Source organism: Mugil cephalus, chromosome 15 (genome assembly GCF_022458985.1).
Source record: "Mugil cephalus isolate CIBA_MC_2020 chromosome 15, CIBA_Mcephalus_1.1, whole genome shotgun sequence".
NCBI lineage: Eukaryota > Metazoa > Chordata > Actinopteri > Mugiliformes > Mugilidae > Mugil > Mugil cephalus.
In genome coordinates, this window is record NC_061784.1 from 3,080,548 (window position 1) to 3,099,619 (window position 19,072).

Consider the following 19,072-nt stretch of genomic DNA (forward strand, 5'->3'; position numbering starts at 1 on the left):
TTGCAACAATAAGGCCACAAAGGTTGAGCAAGTTCTTTGCTTTTACCCATCATGAGATGTTCCATGTGTGACACCTTGGTAATGACACACCTTTTTATAGGCCATCAGTTTGGACTGAACCAGCTGATATTCATTTGCACTGACATGGGGCAGGATGGCTCTCTGATCACTGATAGATTTCAGCTGGCGTCTTGGCTTTCCATGTCTTTTCCCACCTTCCCCTCTGTTATTTTACATTATTTACACATAACTTAATTTCTGAACTTATTTGTTTTGGTTTCTTTGTATGTATGGATTGCGCGGGCTGTTACCAACACCTGGTGAAAATTTCATGTCAATATTAGCACCTTTAGAAATTTGTTTACTATGAAAAATTATGATGTGTTCAATACTTATTTTACCCTCTGCATATCATAATAATGGACAGGTGGTCACACCAGGAATTTATTTTATTTTTTATTATTTTTATTATTTACTTATCTACGATCTCTATTATTATTTATTATCTACCTAGGATCCCCCTGTAGTTCCATCTGTAATTACATTTGCTGCCATGAATGCATTCAGGAAAACTGATTACCAAGTTGTGTCCTGGACTTGATGAAACACAGATGAACCCTGCACTCCAACATACACTGAGGGGTACTGCAGAGGTGCGATTCAGGTGGTATTTGAATGCAGCCTTGCACCCTGCAAGACATTAACAAGGGAAAAGCAAACACAGTTTCCCGTGATGCACCGCGCTACTTTAATGTGGCTGTTACGTTCGATAAATCAGTACATTTTTTACAAATGAATCAAAGCTGACACTTTTGGCGACTGTCACTGCTGGCGATCGCAATCTAGAATATATGTGATCGCGACATTAGAGGTTTGCTAACGTTTAAAATGGATCCAAACTGAGAGCTTCCAAGGTTACCGCTGTAAACCGTAACTAAGGCAACGGAGAATGACGTGACACGCGGGAGAACAACGGCCCCCAAACAACTTCAGACTGCTTCCTGTTTGGAGTAGTGCTTCTCTTTAACATGGATAAACACAACTTGCTAAAAGAAAGACTTGTTGTACCCACCGAGTTCACCTCGCCTGTGGTTTCACGTAAGTTTCTTGCTCTAGACGATTTTTTTAATTTGTAATTTTCACGTAATTACAAGTTGCGTTCATTTGTAAGTTAAATAGCAAACGTTAGCTTAACGTTAACGTTACATGTAACCCATGAATACACACTTTTAGCTAGTCCGCATTTGTCAACTCTCACGTTAACTAATAATTAACAAGAACCAGATGTTCTTTGCAGAAAAATAACTTACGTTTCCATGTTAGTCTTTAATTTTCTGTATAGGCAGACGTTACGTAGGGACATAACAAACCTTATACTGGCTAAGGGTTAGTCGCAGGACGACTAGCTAATGCATGCAAATACATTTTTTTATTTTTTTTACGTTATTTAGGTTCAATCCATGAGGATCTTATACCTCCATCGCACTTTGCATCAAGTCTCCAGCCTGGTGGTGCACACAGTAGCATTCAAATCCCAGCGAAACTTCCGCCCATTTCCTGGATAAACCCAGGAGTAACATCAGTACCATCGGGGGATGCCAGTCCTGCCAATCCATGGCTCGCCATCGCTCAGGCTCAAAAGGAAATCTTGGAGCTGAGGAAAGAAAATCAGAGGATCATGATGCTCCAAGAAATGGTTTCTGTAGATCACTTGTCAGACATTAGGGCAAGGTATAGCGACAATATGTTTTTATGTGGTCACAAATTTTGTCTGCAAGGTGGATGGATAATCAGGAATTATTAATGGCTCCTCTTTTCCTTAAATGTAGATCTAAAGAGAGAAGTGAGCAGTGGTCCATATTGGAGTCAGAGTGGCAGTTGGAGGCAGAAAAGCATAAGGCTGAAGCTGAAAGGTGGAAGAGGCAGGTGGAGGCCTTGAAAGAGACTGCAGAGAGATACAGGACAGAGATGAGAGACAAAGACTCTGCCCTGAACAGGTTTGAGATTTCCTTATGAGTCATTTTGCAGGTTGGTCTCACATTCTCTATGTAAGTTAATATTTAAAAACCTTTTGAACAAGATTACTGTAAACCTTTCTACAATAGACACATCCATGAGTCGGAAGCAGTGCGTGAAGAACTATCTAAGGCCACAACTGAACTCAGCCTGATCAGAGAGGAGCTCAACCTCTGCATTGCACAGAAGGAGAAAATAGGCTTGCAGGTAATGATGTTTACAGACAAAACATTTCATTTTGACACTCTTGTAGTCAAAGGTCCCCACAGAGTTACTGGCATGTTGTAGCTCATTTTGGCAGCTTGTAGTCTGATGTTGTATGTACAGTTTTGTTGTTTTAACAAATGCTTTTAGTTGCTTTGAGTAATTTAACAACTTCATTATAATTACTTTCATAGAGGGACCATCCCATGTGTTTAATATTTCTGTTTCTTGCAGCTTGAGAGACTGAAAGCAGAGGCTGGGGATGAAATTACAAAGCTGAGGAGTGATGTAGAGAAGAGCAAGAAGGACTCCCAGGAGCTTGCCCTGAAGGCTGAAATGGACAGGTTGCAGATCGAAGAGGAGGCCAAACAGCAGTCTCTTAGACTGTCAGAACAACTGGAGGAAATGCAAAAGAATAGAGCAGCGGAGGTGCGTTGTACAGAAATGTAGTCATTAATCTTGTATATAAAGGTTTGGGTGACCCTTCAGTCTGACTCTCCTCGGGAGGAAAGTTAGTAAAGTGACAAATTACATCCTAATTTTTATGTCTTAAATTTTCTTTCCTCATCTTCAGCTGCAACAGTTGAATGCGTCCCATTGTGCAGAGTTGGGTACAGTAAGAAAAACAAACAGAGAACTACAAGACAACATCCAATCTATGACCTCAGAAGTTCTGCGGCTTAAAAACACACTGATGGAAGTTTCTGCTGAGAGAGATGGACTGAAAGAACATTTAAGGTGTCACATTCAATCTAAAACTGAAAAGAACTAATATCATAAGTGTTTTGTAGTCAGATTCACTGATTTGTTTTGTGGGGGGGGTGGGTGTTGGTTATTTTTCAGCCAAATGGGACGAGAGTTTGAGACGCAGTCTGCAACACTGCACAGCCTCAGAAATTACATTGGCCAGCTTACCCCAGAGAAAGGAGAGAGGGAACGATTAATTGAAGCTGTTGAGGTAGAGACGAAATAAGCAGTATTGATTGTAATGAGCCTACTGTAAAGTAACTGTGTGTGTCTGTTTTCATAAGACTAAAGGAAGAGTAGTGGTACAAATGAGTAATAAGTATATGAATTAAGATTCATGTTGTAATAATTCACCTCATTATGTGTCTTTTCCTGTTTTAATCTTGAAAACTTTGTAGAGGCTGAACAAAGAGAAAGCTGCTCTTCAGACAACTGCAGAGCTTTTGACAGTCAGACTGAACTCTGTGAATGAGATACTTGCCCTTCAAGAAGAGAAGATGATGAAGAAGGTGAATCCTAATTTAACAATGTATGTTACATGTTGTTGTCTGTAGGCTTTTACGTTTTCACTTGCAGTGTTATCTGAAAAATCTGGTATAAATAGTCTATAGAAGGAGTGCACTTCATGGAATATCAAGGTCCTCAGCATGACCACTTTCCAAAGCACTCAGAGTTTAAGACAGGATGGCAAAGCCCTAATTAAGTCAGCTGGATGAACACTTCAGCGGGGCGTTCTGTTCAAATCCTTATATATACAGAATGCCTCTGCAAGAAAATCATCTTTTTAAATTTTTCTTTAAATTTAATAGCATTTGTTTAGTTAAACTTAAAGATTTCTGGAGATAGGTAATAATCAGATGACTAACTATGGCTAGACCCTCACATGGCCCTGCCCTCAACATCATCATCAAGGAGGTTTGGCATCCCCTGTAGAGACAGAAACAACTGTGCCTATTTCCACAAGTAAAATCCGAACTGTGTTTGGGTAAAAAAAAACATAAACTCCTGGGAGAGTTGATGCTGTTTCAAAAGCCAAGAAAGGGCACACAGATTTAGAATTCATCAAGGTGGACGGTTTAAAGTTTATGTATGTGCTTACTATACTCTATATGTGTGTTTCAATAGACCTCAGCAGACCCACTTAAGACTGGGTCTGAAGGCCTTGAAGTACTTCAGCTGTGGAGAGAGAAAGTGTTCAAGTTGTGCATCCAGCTTCGCTCAAAGGACATCGAGCTGAGAGGAGAGAAGGATAAACTTCTTTCAAATGTGTGAACACAGTCACCTGTGGATATACCACCGTACAATCATACCTGTGTGCATGTGTCTAAAATGTTTTTAACGTGTGGTGTTTATATTGATCTTGGTCTTAGGTCAGATCTGTGGAACATGAGCTCCAGCAGGAGCTGCACCGAGCTAATGTGCTCCAACACAGTTTACAGGACAGGGTTGCTGAGCTGGACCTAGAGAGAGTGGAAAAAGAGGTTGGTACGAGACCCCTGATGTGATATACTAGGCTGTCTGAAATATTTGATAATGCACAATAAACTTGGGTCTTCTTAGAAAAGTGATAAACGCTGACACATTTTTACCACGGCAGAAAATGCTGAACGCCTTAAAACTTGTGAGGTTCTAAGAGGTTTTATGGTTTTAAGAACATCAGCTGGGCTAAGATGTTAAGGTTACAGAAGATGAGAGTTAAAACAGTTTTACTCTGTAAAATATGTGTTTTTCTTCTTAGGCTTTGAAACAAGAACTGGCCAAGGTTCACAAGGAGAATGCTCAGCTGAAGTCACAGAGCCAGAAAGCAGAGGCTGAACTTCAAACTTTGAAAGAGGCAGTGCTTAGGTAAAACAAACATCTTCTTAATTTGAAGATAACAGTGTTTACTTAATTAGAGTAGTAGAAGCAAAGAACAAAACAATTGCTTACAAATGTTGCCTTTATCTTTCAGGTTCAGTCAGACATTTGGAAGCAAGGTGGCAGAAGTGGACGCAGCTAAAGCAAGACTCAACACTTTTTCCCAGAGGCTGACTTTCGCTAAAAGACGAGTGGAGACAATCCAATGTACATATATATACTAGAAGAGCAGTGCTTCAATTTGTATTTCGTATTTCTATGTAAGATTGGTATTGTAATGATGTATTTGTATTACAGCTTTGATCATGAGAAGAGCAGCTCTGCAGAAGGTCGAGCGGGCTTGTAAACAGACAGAACAGACTTCTGACAGGTTTGTTTATCTTATTACAGATTTTTTTTTTTTTTTTTTAACAAAACTTAAAACAAAACAAAAATAATTGTTGTGGTACTAATACATATACTCTATGTGTTAATAATTCACAATCTGACAACTTCACTCAATGTCAGGATTTAGAATGTAAAAAGTTCCTTCTTTTGTTTGGCTTATAGATGCCTTTCTTCCTCTCTGTTTGACTTTCTGCCTCTTTATTTGATCTGCCTCGTTGCCCTACAGCCTCAGAAACCTCCAGATAGAGCATGGTCTGGTGTGTGAAGAGAGAGATAAACTCACCCAAGAGCTGAAAAGAACCCCAGAGCTCATCGAGAAAGCTCTGACTGACTTGAAAGAACAATGTAAGACACTCTCTTGGTCACAGTGGCTATTATACCACATTATCTGTTCATCTATGTGTATGCACATTTTGGCAATATACGAGTCTCAGGTCACATTGTGCACCCTCCACAGTTGAGAGTAAAGTCAGACTGCAGCAACAGGAGCTGGAGCAAAGGTGGGTGGAGGTCCAACAGGCAGTAGCAGGTCGGGAGGAGGCTGAAGAGAGCCTGAAGCAGATCCAGGCCCAGCTTGAGGACAGCAAAGTCAACCTGGAGAAACTCCACTGTGAGCTGCTCAGCCTGCAAGAGCGGAGTGAAAAGGGTGAGGCTGGTAAGTAGCTCCAGCCAAGTTCTAATGGGTATAAACAGTGAAAACAGTGTCTGCTTTACCTTTTGTTTTTGCTGAATAGAGCTGTCTTCTGTGTCTCAACACAACTCTAGCCGTGCAAGCAGTGAGAGTTAACTGGAACATATACATGTCGTAATCTGCTTTTAATGTGAAGTGATTCATTTTAGGCACTTTAGTGGGACAGTTTGTTTGTTTTAATTTCCTTTAAATGCCAGGTCGTATATTGCTTCACCGTATACTGGTCTACCTATGCTGGAACAATCAAGTAACGTTTGCCACTAGCTGTAATTTAAGGATAGAATAGAAGTGCTTTGACCTAAAGTGCTACTACCACCTTGCTGTATTGCTGTCTTTAAAAAAAAACAATATGCTAACAGATGCAATAAAATCCACTTCATCCCCTGAGGTACATAAGTACAGCTTTACACTCAATGTACCAGATCCTTTATTGAGGAGCATTTGATGTTCCCCTTCAGCCCTGCAGGAAAAAGTATCTGAGATCGAGAACCAGTGTGCTGGGAAGTTGAGAGAGATGGAGGTTCAAGTCAATACAGCCAGGAGAGAACACACCAAAGCAGGTAGTAGGATTAGCACCATGCAGCTTCAGCCCACTGGAGCTTAACAAAAGGGGAGTGAAGTTATATCTGTAATGCAGGCTGTGATGTAATATGATTGAAATTGTTTGCACAGTATACAGCAGCAAGTCCCTATGGCTTCTGATCTGTATGTGTTGTCCGTTGCAGTTATGACTTTGCGGCAGTTTGAGAGAGAGGCAGCGAGCAAACAAAATGAGATGAAAGAAACTCATCACTGGGAGAGAGAAAGCTCTAAGAAGGGAGTCCTGAAAAAACAACTGAGAGAGACAGAGAAGGACAAAAACCTACTGCCGGTAAGACTTTTTTAAAGCTGTTGTGGATTTTTTTTGTTTCTGTGTCCTATGACCCGAATCTGTTCCAGGTCTCTGATGCTGAGAGCAGTCTGATGAGGGAGCATACAAGAGTTCACACAGCGGTGCTGCCAAACTCTGCTGCTTCAGTGAGACACAGACAAACACCTTCAGAGAGGAGTCGCCCTACAGGAGAAAAAGTCCATCTACCTGCGGATGGTAAGAAACGTCCTCACCCTGCATGAGTCAGACAGTCCTAACATTTACACAGACGTGACTGATCTGACCAATGGCCTGTCTGTATCCTGTCAGAGCGACTCCTGTGTGTTTTGGAGGAGCTCCATACTCTCAGTGCTGCAGTGGTAAACAGTTCAGACGACTCTGCAGAGGAAGAAGGACAGAGTGACAGTGTGCACAGCTGATACCTGAAGATGAGTCACTGAAGCCAGCGAGCACGTCTTTAGTTTCTACAAAAGGTGGGAAGTATCGATGCTTCAGGAGGAAAAGATATACAGCCACTGGAAACAATTTAACTGAGCCAAAGATCATAAAACTGGGCATGACACGTTGCTAATAAAAGTACAAGGAGAATAATGGCAAGCACTGCATGCATAAATCCAAGGTTATACAATTCTTTGTATTCATCTTATTGCGATTATTGATAACTCTAGAAATAAAAGGAGCAGTTCAATACAAATACCAAATCTACATAAACTCACATGATGTGGAATGACGTGTCCACATGGTTCAGTTGCTGCATAATGTGGTTTTCATTCTCTAGTTTGGGCAGTATCACCACCATTACTACCACCACTAGACATCTGCACTTATATTCTATTCTGTGCTCCATACATGTGTCCATTCATTCAGGAAACCCTAAAGATTAAGGCCACACTTTGGCAAGACGTTGAATGTGATAGGTCAACAAAACAATGTTTGCATTATTGTTGCTGCCAATAAAAAAAAAAAAAAAATACAATTTTTGGGAAGTAAATTAAAAATGCATTAGAATTGTCAGTTCTAGTAAGATTTTTATTGAATGGCAAAGAGAAGCCTGACAGATGAAGATAGAGCTACATCTATCTATATGTGGTGGTCTTTGCTCAGAATAGTGTTTTATTTCTTTTGTGCAATCTATAATAAACTATTTTTATACTGAAAGTTCAGTTATGTTTGACCATGTTTTTTTTTTTTTACCTATATATTAAATTACAGTAAATCTCAATTTTCTTTTTCCATTAGTGAGGCCAAATATGGAAAAAGAGCAGTTAACATTGGGGGTTTAAAGCTATTAATACAATTAAAATAGATACATTTTCATTCCGTTTTTCAAAATAAATCAAATGTTTCTCAAGTTTATAGGATTCAGCCCTCAAATAACTTAATCAGGTTCTGTTGTAATTGTTCCATCTGATATGGTTCTCTTCGAATAATATGGGCAACAATATTTTATTTGAGTTCAAGTCCTAATAAATCTTACATCAGCTGAAAGTTTCAAGCCTCTGAACATTTCACAGAGAACCGGGGGAAGAGTGAAAATACTAATAAAGTCCTGACTCTTATACTGTTTTGAAAGAACATTGCAATAATTTGCGGGAACCTACTCATTGCTGGAGTGATGATTCATCATGGCAGGCTGAGGATGAATTCACCAAATGTAACTTTCCAAAAGCATATTATTGAATTTCTTTGCAGTGCACTCTTGCTTAGATTTGGTGCAACCTAAAAAAAATTGCACCTTTTGAAATTTTCTACATTTGTATTTTCTCATTCCTTAAAGAAGGCAAAGACGATGCAATCAAATAAATATAACAGAAATATTATACTTATGCATTCATTTATTTCAATACAGCCCAAATGACCCAAAAGTGGACATCACCACCCCCATGTGCTGCAGTGCAGTATTGTGTTTTTTGTTGTCTTCAGACATAATTCTCTTATTTAAAACCAAACAATTCTCAATTTTGTCAGTAGTCTGGCTTGACCACGCAGTGTTTGGCAAACTGCAGATGGGCAGAAATGTTCCTTTTGGAGAGCAGCAGCTTTGTCCTTGACACTCAAAAATAAATGTCTACTGAAAAAATGAAGTCAGTGTATGCCTGAAGATATTTTTTTACGTGCTGCCAATTTGAATCCATATTTTTGTGGTGTGCACTTTAGATCACATCGAGCACTAGCTTCATACATTCATTCATGTCAGAAACAGTGGCATGTTCACATCACTGTAATATCAACTATTAATGCTGCAAGAAACAAATGCTGTGCATTTCAAAACCAGCAGAGGGCAATGTTGTCAAAGGTTAGAGGACCACCGACAATCATTCTCATTTTTTATACTTTATCAAGTGCTTTTTCTTACTAATAATATCGAGGGCATTGAAGACAGAGTGATTCCATATAGTTATACGGTCTTTCATACCAGCAGCTTCAATAGTGCAGGGACTGAGGGTGGATTTCTGAACATATACTGAAAATTTTCTACTACTATCGGTATTATCAACAAGACACCTATTCAGAGTCATTTCATGTTAAACTTTTAATTTCAGTGAAAAATAACGTTTTTTTTTCTTTTTGGTTTATCTAAGAATGTTGAATCTGACTGAATCAGTATATTTTAGACGTCTAATAGAGCGCAGCTCAGCAGCCAGACAACACAATGAATAATTTACCAGAGCTTTGTAATCCAGACGAGAAATGATATAAATTAGGTAATAAAAAACGATCAATAACCTCTGTGACAATATTTTATTAATGACTCGGAATTAATGGCATGTATAATAAATGGCCCAAACTAACAAGTGACAGGGAACTGATTTATATTTGCAGCGTGCAATTTCCAGATTCGCTGTAGTATTACCAGTGACCTTAGACCGGTTTTCTGACACCGGCTTCACTGACTGTTCTGTTTAGGCTGCAAAGTAAGGTTATGTGTTTAGCTGCCGTCCTCTGAGGCTGATTCTGTGCTGTCACAGATCACTGCATCAGACATCTACTGACATCAAGGCGTGTGTGGACATAATGGAAAGAACTTCTCCCTTTTCCCTGAACGTTATTTTCAAGAAACCTTGTCTGTGCTAAACGTTCTATCAAGCATTTATAAAAGAGGATAGAGAGCCTGTATTGTTCACCACACTGAAAGGTGTCTGCAGATATTACATCTGGATGACCAGCGTCCTACTGCTACATTATGCTGATGTAATATTTAGGGCACAAATATAGGGCACTGTGCATAGCTTGTTGCTTTGCTCTGTTGCTGTCAGCTTTTCAGGTTTTCTTTCCATCCCACTCATTCAACAAACCAGGCTTTTCTGCGTCGTTAGCTAAAGCAGGTAGCCAACTTAACATGTCTGGAGTGTTGTGAAAACTTGTCATTGCACAGCCTGCAATACATTCTGTCACACTTTGCCAAATGTCCCCAAAGTGGGGTCCTCCTGGGGACAGTCCTCATTCAAGTTTGCTGCAGCCAGTGTCTGGAATAAGCCGCATAAATCCTTAAAAATGGTCAGTTTCTACCACTGTACATTCTCTCAAGGACGTTGTCTCACTTCCTCAAATATGTTATATAGAGCATCCCAGTAGCTGGCCTCTTTTTTTGGCAACTGCTATTGTTAATTATCCAACTCCTGCTGTACAGCTGCTTTTAGATCAGAGGATTACAAGCTACAAAGATTTTGATTTGATATTACACTGCATCAAGCCAACACGCCTCACACAGAGCCTTTGTTAATCCTCTTGTCTACTCCTTATCTTTGCAAAGTTCTTGCAGGCTGGAGGTCAGAACAAACTCGAAGCGAGGTCTGAGGCTGATGTGATCCAGTAAGTCATGGGTGTCGACCCACTAGAGCTGCATGCTGCATAAGAGCTCGGAGTATAGTTGCGCGCTGCTGTGGCAGGACGAGCCACGGGGTAAAACAGCAGCCACGGAGGAACTGTGTGAGGAAAGGCAGCCAAGTAACCCTATTTATAGATGCGGGCAATGTGGAGCATTGTTGCAGCGTTCTGAACTGTCCGGTTTTCATATGACAGCGGCTCCTTACGCTGTTTCCCTGCAGTGGTTTTACATTTCATTATTTTCGTGTTGGTGTCATTTGGCTGCTCCCTCTACTGACCTCTGAGCACTGACCAAACCAGATGATAAACTAAAAATATTCTGGCACTTGCTTCTAAATAAGTCCAACAGTATTAAGTATTGATATGTATCATAAAAGAAAACTTGAGCCTACAAAAGCTTCACAGACACATTTACCACTCAGCCTTACGTTACTTATCAGTCCAGGTTTTCAGAGCTTGAAGCCAGGCCTCTTTTACACAAAATGTATTGACGCGATCACCCACATATGGTTATTTTTTTTAAATCAAATTGCAAACATGGCCTCATCCATGCATGATAATTCTCCACCTGTGCCAATCAGTCACCTTGTTTGCAGCTGTAATTGCAGATCCTGTTCAGGATGATCAGCGTGATTTCGCACGCAGCGGTGAGATCTCAATTGTGTTTACTGTACACATAAAAGAATGTAAGGGGTGCGTCTCAACTTTTGTTTCCCGGCAAGTGACTGACTAAGGGCTCTCGGCCTGCGTGTGTTTTTCCTGCTCCACTAAAAATAAACCAGAGAGATAAAAAATGATGTGAAAGAGTTGCAATCACTTTCCGAAAACTTTGTTAAGTGACTCATTTGGAAGAAGCAGCGTAGCACGGCGCTGTCGGTGAAAACTAAGCTATTAAAAGTCGGCATATGTCAAGAGTAACACCTGCACAGTAGTACCTAATTTAACAAATAGCTGCCAAAGTTTCAATCTAGCTTTGGTTACATAAGATCACAGTTTTACTTGAACAGAGAAAGGAGAAAGAAAGGCTCAGTAGAAATGTATATCCTTTTATTCTATTTTTAAGCCAAGTGCGTAGGTTGCAAGTAGCACCATATTTTGCACCCAAGTTCTGCTCGTGTCTTTTTGGGATGCTAGTTGCAACCACGACTTTCAAAGACTCAATTTCTGTTGAATAAGTTTGCAGGTAGTTTAGTCTGGGGTCAACTTCTACTGCTTGCAGCAGCACAACTGAAACATCTGAAATGCTCCTAAGCCATAATCACAATTTGTTTTCAAAATGATATTATTTGATTTAATGGGGAAATGTTTCAATGGTTGCAGTTTGAACTACTGAGAAAATCAGTGGAGAGTGAGCCGAGGGGCACAAAGTCCAGCGATGGCTCGGTCCGTTGAAGTATTTGTTGCTGAGCTCCATCGGGCACGGGCATAGTCGAGGAACGGATCAAAAAACAGAACATTGATAATTAAATTTGCCGCCCTAATTTGCGTTGTTCTGTAAGACATAGGAACATATAACCAAATTTCCATTAATATTCATCTGCACGGTGGTATGTTTAGCTCCCTCTCGTTGCCAACATGCTGCTTCAATAACATTCCTGATTGCCATTTGGAGCAACGTATTGTACAGAGTATCACTATGAATCAGTCGCTGTGTTTTCTCACGCCCTTTAAAGCAGTTCCACTATCTGGAAACAATAAACATTTTTTTTTCGTAGAAATGAGCTGTGCTTTATTCATCTACGTATTCATCTAAGTGATACTTTCATCCTCCATTTTTCATCAGCTGCTAGTTAAAACAGTAATAGGGCAGAAGTGATGGATGGATGGATGGATGGATGGATGGATGGATGGATGGATGGATGGAAGAATGTCTATCACTTGAAATTTGTTCTCATCACTTGTTTACTCAGTGAGCTTGGTTTTATTCTAAATTCTTTATTATGGCTTGGAAAATGTAAAATTCTTATTTCTGTATGAATAATTTCTGATAATATATCTGAATATTGTGTTTGTGAGTTGGAGTCAGTTCTTAATTTTGGCCCCCTCTCTAGTTGCGTTTTACGCCACTGAATGGAGGAAAAAATACCAGGCTATCAAAATACAGTGATGGGTTAACTTTCAAATGCAGCCGTAGGTAAAAAAGAAAAAAACAAAAAAAACCTGATAAAAGAACACGACCAGCAAGTAAAACTTAGACAGACTTTAATGATCCACAAGGGAAATTACTTTGTCACCGTAGCTTTGTTGCACATGAAAGTAAAGTCATAAAAACCACAAGAAAGATAAAATAAGATTAGATTGAAGTAAAATAAAAATAAACAGTGTAATCAAAAAATTTACAGAATTAGCATTATGAACAAATATACAAAAAGTAGCTGACAAAACAGTGTCTAAGGTAATGAGGTTGTTTGGCCAGTTGCATAGCAACAGTGGCATGGATCGTGTCGCATGGTGTTTCCTTGTCCTTGTGTGTCCGCCAGTAGAGTCTGAAGCCGGGCACAGACGTGCTGTGGTCCTGTGGAATCAGGTCTCCACAGCTCTTCTCATGACTCACTCCCTCTGGGGCCCATAAAGCGCACATGGTCCATTGATGGTTCTGCCCAAGACCTCACGTTCCCCGTGAATTCTCGAACCTCCTTCTCCACTCCACCACCTCCAGCTACAGCCTCCAGCAACTGTCCGGGAGCTGCAGTGAATCAACGCCTTCAGCAGTGATAATCTGGTAGTGCACACACTTCATCACGACAACACCGTGTTAACCATTCCAGTGCAGCCCATATTCAAACATTGTAATTCATTTCTTTTATCAGTTTACACAACACTGAAAGTAAAGTGATAATTTTATACTTTTTTTTTATTGAAAATGAACAGGAATATATTTAAATGAGTATTCAATTCTGAATATATATATTTTATATGAGCTGTGATTGCAACATCTATGTCTTCAGTGCAGATTTAACAAGTTTAACCAAATGGACGGGTATGACTGTAATCAGTTGCATTATCGCTTAAGTCGTCTTGCATTTTTGGTGAAAGTCACATCAGGTCTTCAGCTGGGTTATTCAAACATGATCTCATCCCTTTGTCACATCCTGTTAAGATTATTATGAGGCAGCTTTTACTTGCGTAACGCAGTCATCCTTAAATCATCTTCAGTTTGTTTGAGATTCTGCTACCTTGCTCCGAGCAACGAGTCTCCTTTCTAAGTCTTATATTTGTCCTCTTTAGCCCTCCCTGTCCCTCAGCGTATTTCAGATTCATTTAAAAATCCTTTCAAATGCCTGTAAGGCCTTCCATGGCAGAGATGAACTTGGATTTAAATGTACAGTGTGTATATTTATCACGGTTTGAAGTTGTAGTCTTAGCAACTCTGCATCAAAATTAAATGAATCAGGTTAATATGTCGTGAAGGTGTTCAGGCATCATTTACTGTATTTAACCTGCCACTACACGTCTGATCAGTAGTACATGTTGGTAGTTATCTTTGAAGCAAAGTAAATAGAAGCTTCAGTTTGTTAATTAGGTTCATAAACACTGTGATTAACATTGTGTCTCTAGTAACTTATACATCCTGTGAATATTTCCAGAACTGGGTCTTGCCTCTCTTTATTAGTGCCATTGTCTTTAGATATTCTAACTGTCCTGTTGGTCATGTTGCCATTTTAGTCCAGACTGGACTGTCTCATCATCTTCTGGATTTCATGGATTCCAATGAAATGTGGTTTAGGTCTTCATGTCCCCGAAAGGTGGAATCCAAATGACTGCCTTGACCTTTTCTCAATTATGACCATGAGTTTCGCCCCCCGTGGCTGTAGAAGAATGAAACGTCTTAACTGTTATATTGGATGAATTGCCATGAAATTTGGTTCAGACATTTACAGTGCATTGCCCTCAGGGTGGACTGTAATAAAAGGGTTCCGCTGACTTTTCATCTAATGCTGTCGTCTGGTCAGAAATATCAGTTTGTTCTGGTTTAGAATAATATACTTAATGCAATAACCTTCCCATTCAGATTTCATTTTTCTTTGTGTTTAGTGCCAGATGGGGAAATGTTTTGATGCTGACTTTCTAAACGATAATAGAGGACAGTAACCCCCTAAACACCCACATGTTAATTTTGTCATTTTCTTAGGCCATTAGACACATAGACCCCAAGTCACTAATCTGTCTTATTACCACCAAAAGTTTCCTTCCCAGTTCATAGCCCCTTGATCTTTGAGTTTTATCATAATCAGAGTTGTTACCCTAAAACTGGTGGATAAGTGAAAAATAAGAGAGTTTCACTAATTGTGCATTTCAATTATTTTCACAGTTACTCTGAACTTTTGTGTGACCGCAGTCAAACTGTGTCCTAGGATGAGGTAATCCACAAAACTAAAATATATAACTTAAAAACATTTCAATAGCCGAGATGGAATCACACTTTGAAGAGCAATAAAGTGTCGGCCTGTGTTATAAGCTGTGCCATGCTGAGAGGCTCAGAGCACTCAGTGTAGCTCAAACTCTTTAAGTCGAGCTATAAATACAGGCCTACGGAAAGCATTAGGAGGAGGAAACATGAAAGGTTTTATCGCAGAGTTTTATGGTGCTGAGCGAGCGCTTTTTATCTCCTGACCTTTCTGGGGAGCTTCAGACCACTTATTGCGGTCCTGAACTTGGGTGCTATAACACCAAGTACAATATCATCATTTCATCTCAAGAGTTTTAGGGGCATTACTTTTATTGTTTAGTTACATGTGAAAACTCTCTTCAGTGCTGCTGTGCCAGGCAGACGGGCATCTTGCGTACTGTTGAGAGTTTTTATGTTTTTTTTTTCGCGTGCTATTATTAATCTCGGTTAATCCTCTGTACAGTTTACCCCCCAGGTCTTCTCTTTGTTTGTAATATTAGCTAAATGCTGATTATAAAGCAAAGCATGCTGCCGTCTGATCCCAGCATCTATGAGAGCAGCACATTATTTGATTGAATTTGCTGCCTCGTGATCTTTGACCCGCAAGAAAAAACAGCAAGAGACACACAATGTTGTGTCTGGTTCTGAGGACGCTGTTTACAACTGCGGTGCTTATCTTTAATTATCCACTGCCAGCCCTCATTTCTGTTATTTGCCCAAGAAAATGAGGCCGAGTGTGCATCAAAGCCCTTCTGCTGCGTTCTTTTCAATTCTCCCAGCAGGCTTTGGCCCGAATGTCGTCTTAAACGTGACGTGCTGCAAAGTCGCGCACGTGGCTGCAAAGTTCCACATCCAATTTCACAGGTTTCAGCTCCCTCTAAAACGGAGGCTTAGGCTAAAGAAACAAGCGAGGCTCCGATTTCTTAAAACAATACTGCTTTACCTTTTACTTGACCTTTACTTGAAATACTATGATACTAGTATGAAACGCACCAAATCAAAGGCTTCAAAGTTCACCCGGTCCAGCTGAATTCTAAAGACTAGATTTTTGATAAGCATGTTTGACAGCCGTGCTCTCTGTTCAGAGTGCTACTTGTAACACTGGATATGTGTGTATTTAGGCCACTTTACTCCCTCAGGCTTACAACTTGTGTGCATAATTCTGTGGGTTATAACAAGCACGTGCTGTGTCTAAAAGAAGGTTAGGTCCTGAAAATGACAGAGTGGTATTGACAGGCCATTGAACATTTGGGATGTTCCATCAAGCAGCTTTTTTATTGTAAAACTGAAAACACTGCCGATGTTTATGTGCACTGCTTCTCATTAAATAGCAGAGGTTTATGATCTATCATCCCATGTCCCGTGTTGGTCTTTTGCAGCAATCCCAGAATAATGTCATGCTATTGATTGCAGGAGCCGTGTGGTTGACACTTCATAAATGTCATTATTACTTAAACTCCACTGGAACTTCTGGAAAGGGCTGCTGACATTTACACTCAATTGAATCTTGCTGAAGAGGCTCGGTATCAGACGGAGAGTGAGAGACTCCCTGAGCAGATCTCATTTGCCACGGTGGAAAGTGGGAAGCATGCCCGCGGTGTGCTAAAGAGGCAGTGCAACGATAACCTGGGTGCTCACCTAAACGCTTACCCTTTATAGAAATGCTGTCAGATACGTGTTCGTGCACCGAGCTGAACTGTTATCCTCTGCAAAAAGAGAGAACAGGTGTACAGCCGGCATGAATCTCACCATCAAATCAGCTCATTAAGGTGGAATAAAATAGCAGATGTATTCAAGAGTCAAGATCGCTTTATTGATCCTCACAGGAAGATTATTTTGTCCAAGGAGTCACAAGATGAGGAAAAAGACAGATATGAACAAGACACAGATGTAAGAATGAAGTAAAATAAGAATGAGGAAGTAAAATTTACAAAAACCATACAGTCCAGTTTACAAGAAATATACAGTAAATGAAACATTTAGCTAAAATGTCTTCTTCATTCGTAACATTTTTAGCGATAAATGTACAATAATATTTACACCACTTGTGTTAGAACTTGAAACATGTTGGGAACTGTAGAGAAATTATTAGGAGGGGTTTGGGAGTTAGAAAAAGTTTGAGTTTTTCTTCTGGGAGCTAGCAAGTCTGTTGTTTTTCTCATTTTCTAACTTACGGCAATCATTTGTAATAATAAATTAATTAGTTCTTCACATGCAGAGGAAAACACAGTTTTTCCATGTGGCAGCCTTATATTAATGTACACATTAATGGCCTGTGTTAACCCTCCTCCAGTGTTTGCTCATAAAAATTGTATTTTTCATCACATTGCCTCAAGATCTCATGATGTCCTCCACACTAGGCGTTTTAACATATAAGCTTTTTGAGTGGTGTAGCAAAAATAGTTACACCTTTAGTGTTCCCAGTCAAAAACGACCGCCATATGAAGTGAATGGGCAAGACTATAATATATTCTTACGTCAAATGGAACTCTATACTCACACCCACAATGACTATTGATGTTGAGAGCATTTGTTCCCTGTTTTGAATTTGTTTGCTGACAATAAATGTCAACAGTAAAAGTAACATTGGTGATTACTTGTCTGAGTGGCCCCAGTTCCAGTCCAGATCTGGGTCCTGTCACCGAATTTTCTTGTGACTCTCAGTGGTAGGGTGTATCAGAGATGGACAGGAGGTGGAGTATAGGACACTGATAGGAGACTGTGTGGAGTGGTCCCAGGCAAACCACCTACTCCTGAATGTGGACAAGACCAAGGAGCTGGTCATTGATTTCAGGATTGTGGGGTTGAGCATTGAGATTGAGATTGTGGGTGGAGCAGCCTCCCTCCACCATATGAGAATCAGGCTACGTGCTAATACTGTGCTATAAGTGACTATCTTATGCCTGTCAGCGGGCAGCTGTAACTCTTCAGGTTAAACTCTGAATATTGACATCAGGGGATTTGGAATCATTTTAATTCCTAATACGAGGGAGAGGGCTTCAAAAATACCCCTCCAAAATTCTTCCAAGCTACAGTAGGACATAACCAAAACATGTGGACTTACTTACAGGAAGTTCTACCGCTCTACTATCATTTCGGTCGAGGCTGGTAACTCAACATAGATTATACGGCATTTCAACCGACATAAAGAAAAAAAGCATCTGGGGACAATTTAATAGTCCTACAACCAATCAGAACCATTTGGTTAAACAAATGGCATCTAACAATATAGGAAGGTAACTTGTTTAGACATGGGACAGCTGGGTATTCCAGAATCCATTTTCTGGCTGGCATCAAGTAGGCTGCTGGTCCAATTACATAATGGCCATAAATGACTGATCCTTGCGTCTGTGCTTCAGACACGAACTTGCCACGACTGACTTTTTTGGCTACTTGGTATTGATAAATGCCCAAAATTCAATTTAATGGTCCTCAGGTGATGTGTAGGACTACATACTTACTCCTCTGATCCATCTCTGCTTAAAGCCTGTCTGAATGACTGGGTTCCTCCAGCAGCAATGAAAAATTACAAAATTACATCACAAAATCTTCCACACCAACAATATTTTTAACAGTCCCGTACCTAGTTCCAGAGCACGTCAAATTTAGGCGTCATGTGCTGTAAACTCCGTTTTGGTTACAATACTGTTTTGCAAGTATTTAGACAATTTTATTATATGCTTTAGTAGACCGAAGCTAATTGCAGCATTTTACAAATGGCAGGGAAAACAATTCAGGATATGAATGCTAACAGGGGTGCACGCTTGTCAGGTCATGCTGCCCTGACAGTATTTTTGTTCATGAAATTAAACTTAATTATAGTGTAGTTGTCCTCACTGTGTCCTGTGAAAGGACCGAGTTGTATGCCAAGCATTAAATCACAGCCAAATCAATAAGAACAGACTCGGTTTGCCTGATTTGCTGTGCTGGTTTCGCAGCAGTCTAAATAGGAAGCTGTAATGATTTCTGATAATTCGGTGCACACACACACACACACACAGATACAGCATATATATGCAATATATGCGCACATTATTCACATCCGGGCATGTTCCAACAAATCACACTCCAATAATTTGTG

At 40.0% G+C, this 19,072-nt stretch overlaps 1 protein-coding gene across 1 annotated transcript; it reads left to right on the top strand.

Annotated features, from left to right (window-relative positions):
* Nucleotides 1-816: 816 nt before the first annotated feature.
* Nucleotides 817-7,936, top strand: cchcr1 (coiled-coil alpha-helical rod protein 1). Its single transcript, XM_047606219.1, has 19 exons — nucleotides 817-1,098; nucleotides 1,452-1,731; nucleotides 1,830-1,997; nucleotides 2,106-2,223; nucleotides 2,455-2,649; nucleotides 2,795-2,958; nucleotides 3,064-3,178; nucleotides 3,366-3,476; nucleotides 4,093-4,233; nucleotides 4,338-4,448; nucleotides 4,706-4,812; nucleotides 4,919-5,031; nucleotides 5,122-5,194; nucleotides 5,438-5,556; nucleotides 5,669-5,866; nucleotides 6,361-6,462; nucleotides 6,628-6,773; nucleotides 6,842-6,989; nucleotides 7,083-7,936. Exons 1-19 carry the CDS (start codon nucleotides 1,029-1,031, stop codon nucleotides 7,190-7,192), a joined length of 2,589 nt encoding a protein of 862 aa, XP_047462175.1. The 5' UTR covers nucleotides 817-1,028; the 3' UTR covers nucleotides 7,193-7,936.
* The last annotated feature ends 11,136 nt before the right edge of the window (nucleotides 7,937-19,072 follow it).